Source organism: Salvelinus fontinalis, chromosome 34 (assembly GCF_029448725.1).
Source record: "Salvelinus fontinalis isolate EN_2023a chromosome 34, ASM2944872v1, whole genome shotgun sequence".
Lineage (NCBI taxonomy): Eukaryota > Metazoa > Chordata > Actinopteri > Salmoniformes > Salmonidae > Salvelinus > Salvelinus fontinalis.
In genome coordinates, this window is record NC_074698.1 from 13,934,724 (window position 1) to 13,945,912 (window position 11,189).

An 11,189-nucleotide genomic window follows, 5' to 3' on the forward strand; every position below is an offset into this window, starting at 1 on the left:
CACTCTGTTCTCATGGAGCTGTGTGTGTGTGTGTGTGAGCCAGAGAATAACATACAGTGAAACCATTTGGACCAGACAGAGAGAAAGAGACGAGGGGAAAGAAAGGCCAACGGAGGGGAGGAGTCTCTCAACAGACGTTTCAGTTCTTCCTTTTGTAGGAAAGGATGAATCACCAATGTGTCCCGAGAGAGAGAGAGAGATCAAACTTAAACCAGAAAAAGTCACATTTGACTGGTTAAGATGTGTTCAGCTGAAGGTGCACATAAAAGTGAATAAACATATGAAAGTTATGGGCACTGTTCAAATTTATTAACAATGATCATAAAAAATACATTTCTGAAGTGCAGCTTTCCAAGACATCAAACAAGTACAAAGTTCAAAAATATTCTCTCATGTATAAAAATAGAAACTCCCACCGTAGCAGCAGGCCATGCAACAAACATGAAACATGAGATTAAGAGCCCTGAGAATTGCATTGATATTATCATATAGTGAATTCAACATATGACAACATGATTGTAATTAGTTTCAGGGTCAGGATTTGATTATAATACAAAGGGTACTGAATTTTAATCTAGGTTTAGGTCATTGACCTGAATAAGAAAAAAAAATAGTATTTGGCACCGAACAAACCAGGCTTCAATAATTTTCTACATTGATTCAGCATCTTTCAAAATATGTCTAAATGACGGCAGTACAGCAGCAACTCGTAGTCAATGTCCAAGACATAGGTCAACTGAGTGCATGAAGAAAAAAAAGTAGGTAGGCTATAGACAAAACACAGATAAAATAAGAATTCCTTGAAGCTTGATCATTATTGCAGCATTTCTCCCCGAGGCTGATTTACTATATTGGACTGTAAATAAAGATGATAGTATTAAAGTCTATCTGCATTAACCTCCCTCCTCCATTACCCTAACCCCATAGGCAACTCTTCCAACCTTTTCCCTCCTCCCCTATGGCACCTCTCTCAGGGCATGAAGAGTGCAGGCTGCATGCTGATGAAGGGGAAGTCGTAGTGGTCTGGCAGACCCTGGTGAGCCGTACTATTGAAGTTCTCCCAGGAGAAGGGAGGGAGGTCACCCTGCGTCGTGGGACCGTTCACCGCCTCCGCTCTGAACTCTTGCGCCATGTGGAAATCAGTCACCTACAGAGAGAGACAGAGAGATGTTTATTACATGATCTTAAAAGATTTAGAGATGGAACTGAATGAATGCTAGTAAAAGTTCTGCCTTGGTGTCATAGCATCCTCCTGGGCTGGGGTCTTTCTCTCTCAGGTCATTACGGCAACAGATGGACTTGCATGGGTCACCCTTGGAGTAGGGGTCATTTTTGTAGTCTGAAAGAGAAAGTAACACGGTTAACAGCTACTCAAAGCGAGAGCTGAGAGAATGTCGGGGGGAAATTAACTAAAGGAACTAACTAAAAGCTAACCAGAGTAAAAATAAATGGCCACAGGTAAAGGCAAGGAACGTAGGCGCACCGTTGTATCTCATGATGTGTTTGAGGGAGTCCAGGTCCTTAACCTCAGCCTGGTCCCGACGAAATATCTTGGCCCGGGGGCAGAGGTCATAGGAGAAGTCCTCCCCGTACTCCTCCCACATCTTCCCATAGCCACTCAGGGTGTAGATCTTTGGGTGGAAAGGCACGTTATACGATGGCCAGTAACCTGGGAAAGGAAGATCTTGCTCAATTACCATCTCCTCCAGGGATTTTATCTCTGCTAAGTTTATGCTTAAGATGTGCATCTATTGGCAGTACTATATCCGTGTTCCTCACCCCTGCGCAGGGCCCGAGTTTGGTCAGAGAACTCTACCAGGCCAGGAATCTGCTCCACCACTGTCAGAGCCCCATCCTCTATACTGTGGCCCAGGGTCACTTTTCTCATGTCCACTATCATGTACTGGTTGTTATAGGTGCCTAGAGAGGGAGGGAGGGAGAGCGAAGAAGTGTGAAAAAAATGCATTCTGTACTGTAGACCCTTAGAGGGATAAACCAGGACAAGATTTCATGTGTCATCCACCTCCCTCACCAGAGTTGTATCTGGAGAAGGTATTGGCCCACTGCTCCCCAGTGTGTGACAGGGTGTGGGCCAGACGCACCCTCTGCCAGGCCAGCAGGCTGTGGGGCGTGACCTGGGAGAAGAGGGACGTGTTGAAGATGTTGTTGGTGGTCTGGGTCATCATCAGGCCACTGCCCAGGAGGTAGAAGTCATCCAGAGACACCAGGAAGCCTGTGTAGAGGGTGGTCTCACAGTATCTGTTTATGTACTGATGAATTCTGAAGCATGTTAATAACATTGACAGTTTTCATAAATCAAAAATATACACATTTATATGAAAATGTAGAGGGGCTACATCTAGCGCTTCCAAAATATTGAAGTATCTCTTCAGCCACGGGTAGTGTTTATACTGTCACAGCGGCCATTATACGGTGCTGTACCTACCTGGGTAGCTGCTGTACCTACCTGGGTAGCTGCTGTACCTACCTGGGTAGCTGCTGAAGGACAGCTTGCCCGTGGCAGTGTGGGGCTCACTGAGGTGGAAGTCCCAGTGCTTGTAGATGCGCATGGTGGCAGCGTATGTATACCAGCTAGAGTGGGAAAACAGCAGGTTCTCAAACCCAGGGAGCATCTAGAAGGGGGAGAGAGAGACTGGTTTTGAGTGCTATAGAAACATTGATTGTACTAAATAGAGGGAAAACCATATTGAGTTCTACACAAGACTGATGTAAGTCAAGAACAGATCCACACTATTTGATATCACTAATGATCTGTCCAGAATAAATCTCTCAACAGCAAGAGCAGAATAACCTCTAACCTTAATGAGGGCAGAGCAGTGGCCCATTCCGGGTAATTTGAAATGTCCGAGAGGAGGCTCAGTGCCAGGGACCAGGGCTGGAATCAGGTCCAGCAGATCTCCCACCGCATTCAGGAACTGGACAGCAAACAGGGACAGAGGCTAAAGTGGGGGAGACACCAATCAGAAAGAGGTTAGAGATCTCATTGTGCCACTGAATGAAGATCCATTAATCTATTGATCCATTTCTAGATATCAGCGCACCTCTTTCCCTTGTTTCTTGGCCCAGTGTGCGACCCCCGCCTGAAGTCCGTCCATCTGGGCAACTATGAAGCCGGTGTGGTGCCACAGAGGATCAGTGCTCCTGTTCAGTTTCACCTGCTCCCTGGTCCATGAGTCCTGCTTCCTGATAGAGCCACAGAGCAGAGCACATCTCAAAATCCTCAAAGGACAGGATGTGGATCTGACCTGGCTTTTCACTATGGTTATTGGATTTCATCCCTGAGGATAAAAAAAAAAAAAACTCACACCATGAAGCGCTCCACTGGACCTAAAACTTTGGGGTCCTTGATCAGCTGGGGATACATGTTGGCGTAGTGACTAATCATTTGCCTGATGAAAAACAAAATAAGATTAAACATGACAATGTCGATCAGAAATTGAATTGACATGCAACAATGCCCAAGGCACTTACGGTGCAGTGAGGAAGCCCTCTAGGTATCCCGCAAGGAAGTAGGTGACCTCATCATGCTCAAGGGTCTCCCCATACCCTGCACGGATCTCCAGTACACTCCAGCCCGTTTGAGAGAGGCTGTCATTGAGGTATCCATATGCATCCCCCTCTTTTTCTATCACTCCTTCTCTCAGTTGTACAGTCTTATGTGTAGCATCCCAGTACACTGTGGCTGCTTTCATCTCTGTAAAGCAGGCAATTACACACGTCAACTTTCAACAGAAACATTAGAGTATTTTTTTCTATTGACATGATCAAATAAAAATGTATTGGTCGTGTACACAGATTTACAGATGTTATCGCAAGTGCAGCAAAATATGTTTCTAGCTCCAAAAAGTTACAACAAAATATGTTTCTAGCTCCAAAAAGTTACAACAAAATATGTTTCTAGCTCCAAAAAGTTACAACAAAATATGTTTCTAGCTCCAAAAAGTTACAACAAAATATGTTTCTAGCTCCATTTGTGCAGTATAGCCAAAACGTTACAACAAAATATGAAATTAATCAGAACAAAAACAGGATGTGAGCTTTAGGAATTTCCTGGGTTTATCGTTGATTTAAGTAGATTAATTTCTGCATTTAAATGGAACAAATTGTCTCGACCACAGTACAAACCTGCACGTTTCACTGTTAGTTTCACTATCTGAGATGTCAGCCTATTTCGTCTAGCCCACATGTAATCTCTTTCTTCTATGTCGGTAAACAAATTGTGACCCATTGCATTAATTTACTGTGCCTTGATTAGCGCATTCGCTGTGTATCCAAATACAGTTCACAAAATAACTTCGGCTACAATGTATCACCTACCATCAGCACTGGCGAAGGTCGCAGCAACATAGAAAAAAAACAAAAGACACAGCCTCTTCATTTCTTTTCGAAGTAAATACAGATCTTAAATGCGTGATTTACAGATATGAATGTTACTTGAATAAATCACACTATTCACAAAAATAAAAACAGTAGGGAACTGAAAGCCTGGTTCAAGTTTATAGTTTCCTTATTGGTGGAGCCGGTGGGGAATTTATCACAAACGTGTTTTGAACAACATTAGCATGAGCAACAATAGTGGAATCAGTTATTTGCCTTCAAAATAAAAGTTCCCTATTGAAACTGATGCAAACGGATCAAAATAGTGGAATCATACCACAATTGGATTAGATAGTGCTAAACAAGTTTGGAATGTTGTTATATAAATTCAACAAAAGACAATTATTCGTTAATTTGACAAAAAAGTTAGTTGAAATTTCACTGCATATGTATTTGAATTCAGAATTGCATTGGGGGCATACTTATATGCACTGTACAGCAGTGGTGTAAAGTACTTAAGTAAAAATACTTTAAAGTACTACTTTAAGTAGTTTTTGGGATATCTGTACTTTACTTCACTATTCATATTTTTTACAACTTTTACTTTACTACATTCCTAAAGAAAATTATGTATTCTTTACTCGATACATTTCCCCTGACACCCAAAAGTACTAGTTACATTTTGAATGCTTAGCGGGACAGGAAAATGGTCCAATTCACGCACTTATGAAGACAAAACATGGTCATCTCTACTTTCTCTGTTCTGGCAGACTCACTAAACACAAATGCATCATTTATAAATTATGTCTGAGTGTTGGAGTGTGCCCCTGGCTATCCGTACATTTTTTAAACAAGAAAATGGTGCTGTCTGCTTTGCATAATATGAGGAATTTCAAATTATTTCTACTTTTATTTTTGATACAACTTTTGATACTTAAGTATATGTAGAACCAAATACTTTTACTCAAGTAGAATTTTACTGGGTGCCGTTCACTTTTACTTGAGTAACTTTCTATTAAGGTCTCTATACTTTTACTCAAGTATCACAATTGGGTCATTTTTCCACCACTGCTGTACAGCCTAACCTATGGATTGTGCACCCATGAAATGGGGTATCGGCCTACTCAGTGACACTCACAGAACACAACTATAGTTAAATAAAGGTTAAATAAAAACAACAAATATATATATTTTATTTTGTTTGTTGAGTTTACACAAATATTAAGCTTAGCTCTTATTGCAGGACTTTGACTGTGGGAATTCACCACGCTATTCAGCCTACTGTGTATATTTTTGGTGTGTAAACTCTTCACAGATGCGTTCTGTGAGTTTCACTGAGTAGGCTGATACCCCATGTCTGGGTGCACAATCCATAGGTTAGGCTGTACAGTGCATAAACTGTATTTATGCCTTCAATCCAATTCTAATTTCAAATATATCCCAATTTATTTTTTTTCTTCTTCAAATTAACAAATAATTGTTTTGTTGAATTTATATAACAACATTCCAACTATGTGTAGCCTTATCTAGTCCAATTGTGGCATGTTTTCAGTATTTTTATCCGTTTGCATCCGTTACAATGACGGACTTTTATTTCAAAGACGAACCTGCCGATTCCACTATTGCTGCTCTCGGGAATGTTGTTCATGACACACACGTGAAATCTATGTCGATTGGTTACCCTCCGTCTTGGATTTCTCACCAGAGGCAAGATCCCATTGTATCAGCCTACAAAGTCAAACAAGTATACTCCACGAAGTCATTACAATATATGTACATACGTTACCAAATACATCATCCAGAATACGATTAATGATCGAATCATAACTTTATTATTGTGTTATTGACTGTACGTTTGTTTATGTGTAACGCTGTGTTGTTGTTTTTGTCGCACTGTTTTGCTTTATCTTGGCCAGGTCGCAGTTGTTCTCAACTGGTCTACCTGGTTAAATAAAGGTGAAATAAATAAAAAAAACTCCAATGAATGAAAAGGAAATTTGACGCAAAAAAACAGTCCACCCCAGATGGGACTCGAACCCACAATCCCTGGCTTAGGAGGCCAGTGCCTTATCCATTAGGCCACTGGGGCGCATGCGAACCATTATGCGGGGAGGTGTTATTTTAAATGTACGTGATAAGCAGATGCTATTGCGGGTGTAGCGAAATGTTTGTGCTTCTAGCTCTAAACAACAAATATATATATTTAACATATACCCAATACACACAAATCTAAGTAGGAATGAATTAAGACTATATACATATATGGCCGAGCGATGTCAGAGCAAAATGGACTAAGATACAGTAGAACAGTATAGAATATAGTACATACATATAAGATGAGTAATGCAAGATATATAAACATTATTAAGTGACTAAGATACCGTAGAAGGATAGAAAACAGTATATACATATGAGATGAGTAATGCCAGACATTAAGTGACTAAGATACTGTAGAATAGCCTCTAGTGTGCTAGTGATGTAACAGTCGGCTGGCCTTGATATAAGGAGCTGTTTTTCAGTCTCTCGGTCCCAGCTTTGATGCACCTGTACTGACCTCGCCTTCTGGATGATAGTGGGGTGAACAGGCAGTGGCTCGGGTAGTTGATGTCCTTGATGCTCTTTTTGGCCTTCCTGTGACATCTGGTGCTGTACGTGTCCTGGAGGGCGGGTAGATTACCCCCGGTAATGCGTTGGGCAGACCGCACCACCCTCTGGAGAGCCTTGCGGTTGCGGGCGGTGCAGTTGCTGTACCAGGCGGTGATACAGCTTAACAGGATGTCCCGTTGATGTAGACAGGGGGTGCACCCTCTGCTGTTTCCTGAAGTCCACGATCATCTCCTTTGTTTTGTTGACGTTGAGTGAGAGGTTGTTTTCCAGGCACCACACTCCCAGAGCCCTCACCTCCTCCCTGTAGGCTGTCTCGTCATCATTGGTAATCAAGCCTACTACTGTTGTGTTGTCTGCAAACTTGATTTTTTCTATTATTTTTTTTATTTCACCTTTATTTAACCAGGTATGCTAGTTGAGAACAAGTTCTCATTTACAACTGCGACCTGGCCAAGATAAAGCATAGCAGTGTGAACAGACAACAACACAGAGTTACACATGGAGTAAATGTAACCGATGTGAAATGGCTAGCTAGGTAGCGGTGGTGCGCGCCAGCAGCCTTTCAGTCGGTGACGTCACGTGCTCTGAGACTTGAAGTAGTGGTTCCCAAAGAGCCGCGGCTTTTGTGGAGCGATGGGGTAACGATGCTTCGTGGGTGATTGTTGTTGATGTGTGCAGAGGGTCCCTGGTTCGGGCGAGGGGACGCCATAAAGTTAAACTGTTACATTGATGCTGTTGACCCGGATCACTGGATGCTGCGGAAAAGGAGGAGGTCGAAAGGGGGGTGAGTGTAAAGGATGTGAAATGGCTAGCTAGTTAGCGGTGGTGCGCGCTAATAGCGTTTCAATCGGTTACGTCACTCGCTTTGAGACCTTGAAGTAGTGGTTCCCCTTGCTCTGCAAGGGCCGCGGCCTTTGTGGAGCGATGGGTAACGATGCTTCGTGGGTGTCAGTTGTTGATGTTTGCAGAGGGTCCCTGGTCCGCGCCCGGGTATGGGCGAGGGGACGGACGTAAAGTTAAACTGTTACATAGTGTAACGGATGTGAAATGGCTAGCTAGTTAGCAGTGGTGCGCGCTAATAGCGTTTCAATCGGTTACGTCACTCGCTTTGAGGCCTTGAAGTAGTGGCTCCCCTTGCTCTGCCGCGGCCCTTGCAGAGCAAGGGGAACCACTACTTCAAGGTCTCAAAGAGAGTGACGTAACCGATTGAAACGCTATTAGCGCACACCACCGCTAACTAGCTAGCCATTTCACATCCGTTACATAAACAATAAACAAGTCAATAACACAGTGATTGAGTTTGAGGGGTGCTTGGCCACGCAGTCATGGGTGAACAGGGAGTTGACAGGGGCTGAGGGGTTGAGCACACACCCTTTGGGGCCCCAGTGTTGAGGATCAGCGGAGTGGAGGTGATGTTTCCTACCTTCACCACCTGGGGGCGGCCCGTCAGGAAGTCCAGACCCAGGGCCTCGAGCTTAATGATGAGCTTGGAGGGTACTATGGTGTTGAATGCTGAGCTGTAGTTAATAAACATCATTCTTACATAGGTATTCCCCTTGTCCAGATGGGATAGGGCAGAGTGATGGTGATTGCATCAACTGTGGATCTATTGAGGTGGTAAGCAAATTGAAGTGGGTCTAGGGTGGCAGGTAAGGTAGAGGTGATATGATCATTGACTAGTCTCAAAGCAGTTCATGATGACAGAGGTGAATGCTACGGGGCAATAGTCATTTAGTTCAGTTACCTTTGCCTTCTTGGGTACAGGTATAATGGTGGCCATCTTGAAGCATGTGGGGACAGCAGACTGGGATAGGGAGATTGAATATGCCCTTAAAACACACCAGCCAGCTGGTCTGCACATGCTCTGAGGATGCGGTTAGGGATGCCGTCTGGGCCAGCAGCCTTGCGAGGGTTAACATGTTTACAGTGCCTTGCAAAAGTATTCATCCCCCTTGGCGTTTTCCCTATTTTTTGCATTACAACCTGTAATTGAAATAGATTTTTATTTGGATTTCAATGTAATCGACATACACAAAATAGCCAAATTGGTGAGGTGAAATTTAAAAAATTACTTGTTTAAAAAAATGATAAAAAACAGAAAATTGGTGCGTGCATATGTATTCACCCCCTTTGCTATGAAGCCCCTAAATAAGATCTGGTGCAACCAATTACCTTCAGAAATCACAGAATTAGTTAAATAAAGTACACCTGTGTGCAATCTAAGTGTCACATGATCTGTCACATGATCTCAGTATATATACACCTGTTCTGAAAGGCTCTAGAGTCTGCAACACCACTAAACAAGGGACACCACCAAGCAAGCGGCACCATGAAGACCAAGGAGCTCTCCAAACAGGTCAGGGACAATATTGTGGAGAAGTACAGATCAGGGTTGAACATTCCGCGGAGCACCATTAAATCCATTATTACATTTTTTTACGAATATGGCACCACAACAAACCTGCCAAGAGAGGGCCGCTCACCAAAACTCATGGACCAGGCAAGGAGGGCATTAATCAGAGGCAACAAAGAGACCAAAGATAACCCTGAAGGAGCTGCAAAGCTCCACAGCGGAGATTGGAGTGTCTGTCCATAGGACCACTTTAAGCCGTACACTCCACAGAGCTGGGCTTTATGGAAGTGGCCAGAAAAAAGCCATTGCTAAAATAAAAAAATATGCAACCATGTTTGGTGTTTGCCAAAAGGCATGTGGGATACTCTCCACACATATGGAAGGAGGTACTCTGGTCAGATTAGACTACAATTTAGGTTTTTGGCCATCAAGGAAAACACTATGTCTGGCGCAAACCCAACACCTCTCATCACCCGAGAACAACATCCCCACAGTGAAGCATGGTGGTGGCAGCATCATACTGTGGGGATGTCTTTCATCGGCAGGGTCTGGGTAACTGGTCAGAATTTAAGGAATGATGGATGGTGATAAATACAGGGAAATTCTTGTGGGAAACCTGTTTCAGTCTTCCAGAGATTTGAGACTGGGACGGAGGTTCACCTTTCAGCAGGACAATGACCCTAAGCATACTGCTAAAGCAACATTCGAGTGGTTTAAGGGGAAACATTTAAATGGCTTAGTCAAAGCCCAGACCTCAATCCAATTGAGAATCTGTAGTATGACTTAAAGATTGCTGTATACCAGCGGAATCCATCCAACTTGAAGGAGCTGGAGCAGTTTTTTCTTGAAGAATGGGCAAAAATCCCAGTGGCTAGATGTGCCAAGCTTATAGAGACATACCCCAAGAAACTTGCAGCTGTAATTGCTGCAAAAGGTGGCTCTACAAAGTATTGACTTTGGGGGGTGAATAGTTATGCATGCTCAAATTCTGATTCTTTGTCTTGTTTGTTTCACAGTATAAAATATTTTGCATCTTCAAAGTGGTAGGCATGTTGCGTAAGTCAAATGATATACAATCTCATTTAATTCCAGGTTGTAAGGCAACAAAATAGGAAAAATGCCAAGGAGGTGAATACTTTCACAAGCCACTGTAAGTGTTTTACTCACGTCGGCCACGGAAAAGGAGAGCCCACAGTCCTTGGTAGCAGGCTGCGTCGGTGGCACTGTGTTATCCTCAAAGCGTGCGAAGAATGTCACATGTAAACATGTGATCCAAACAATCCATCTTAATAACACACAGAATGGTTACCAAATCTTTTTTTGCAGAAACAACTTTAATTAAATCTGAATAATTAATGAATCCTTCTTTTACCTACACAACATGTAACATAAAGACAAACACAGAAGAGCTCAACACAAGATTAAAACACACATAGGAAATAAAAATATTCAATATCTAAATAAAATAAGACATTCTGGAAGCTCCAGCAATGTTCCTTATATTGTAAATCCCTTTTGAGCCCATGGTTTTCACAATGGATACATATTTGAATAATACATGAAGCATAGAGCAAAATAAAAACACAATTTACACATATCAAAATAGTATAATGTTCAAGGTTCACTTTGTTTGTGGAACTGAACGAGAGTAGCAATGTAACCAGATTAAAGCTTCAGCACAAAATCAATACAGTTTCAGTAGTTGACAAATCAAAACATAAGACAAAGGTCCCTTTGATTAAATACATTCCAATTTGAAAGAACACAGCCCTCTACTGCACTTGTTTTATGATTATTAAACTGTAGTGGGGCTGAGAATCTAGCATCGGGTGCAGCAGCGAGACAGAGAAATCCTTAACATTGAAAGAAAAAGACAAGTAACAAAAAAACA

At 42.5% G+C, this 11,189-nt stretch overlaps 1 protein-coding gene and 1 non-coding gene across 3 annotated transcripts; both read right to left on the minus strand.

Moving 5' to 3' along the window:
- Positions 1-283: 283 nt before the first annotated feature.
- plbd1a (phospholipase B domain containing 1a) lies at positions 284-7,721 on the minus strand. Of its 2 annotated transcripts, XM_055897608.1 has the most exons (12): positions 6,893-7,721; positions 4,339-4,401; positions 3,493-3,715; positions 3,327-3,410; positions 3,063-3,204; positions 2,820-2,960; positions 2,489-2,633; positions 2,033-2,233; positions 1,780-1,920; positions 1,484-1,669; positions 1,233-1,339; positions 284-1,147 (listed from the first exon to the last, which is right to left on the minus strand). In XM_055897608.1, the coding sequence occupies exons 2-12, from the start codon at positions 4,397-4,399 to the stop codon at positions 971-973; spliced, it is 1,608 nt and encodes a 535-aa protein (XP_055753583.1). In that variant the 5' UTR covers positions 4,400-4,401; positions 6,893-7,721; the 3' UTR covers positions 284-970. The 2 variants fall into 2 exon arrangements, with proteins under 2 accessions (XP_055753583.1, XP_055753584.1); XM_055897609.1 differs by lacking the exon at positions 4,339-4,401 and having other exon boundaries at positions 6,893-7,720.
- trnar-ccu (transfer RNA arginine (anticodon CCU)) lies at positions 6,355-6,427 on the minus strand. Its single transcript has one exon. It is a non-coding gene; the product is annotated as a tRNA-Arg (tRNA).
- Positions 7,722-11,189: the final 3,468 nt, after the last annotated feature.

Excerpts from the sequence above, each read along its gene's own strand:
- plbd1a (XM_055897608.1), bottom strand. The coding sequence starts at position 4,399 with ATGAAGAGGCTGTGTCTTTTGTTTTTTTTCTATGTTGCTGCGACCTTC. Across the intron at positions 2,961-3,062 it reads CCAAGAAACAAGGGAAAGAG|CCTCTGTCCCTGTTTGCTGT; the intron begins GTGCGCTGATAT and ends CCCCCACTTTAG. Across the intron at positions 1,148-1,232 it reads GAGGATGCTATGACACCAAG|GTGACTGATTTCCACATGGC; the intron begins GCAGAACTTTTA and ends CTCTCTCTGTAG.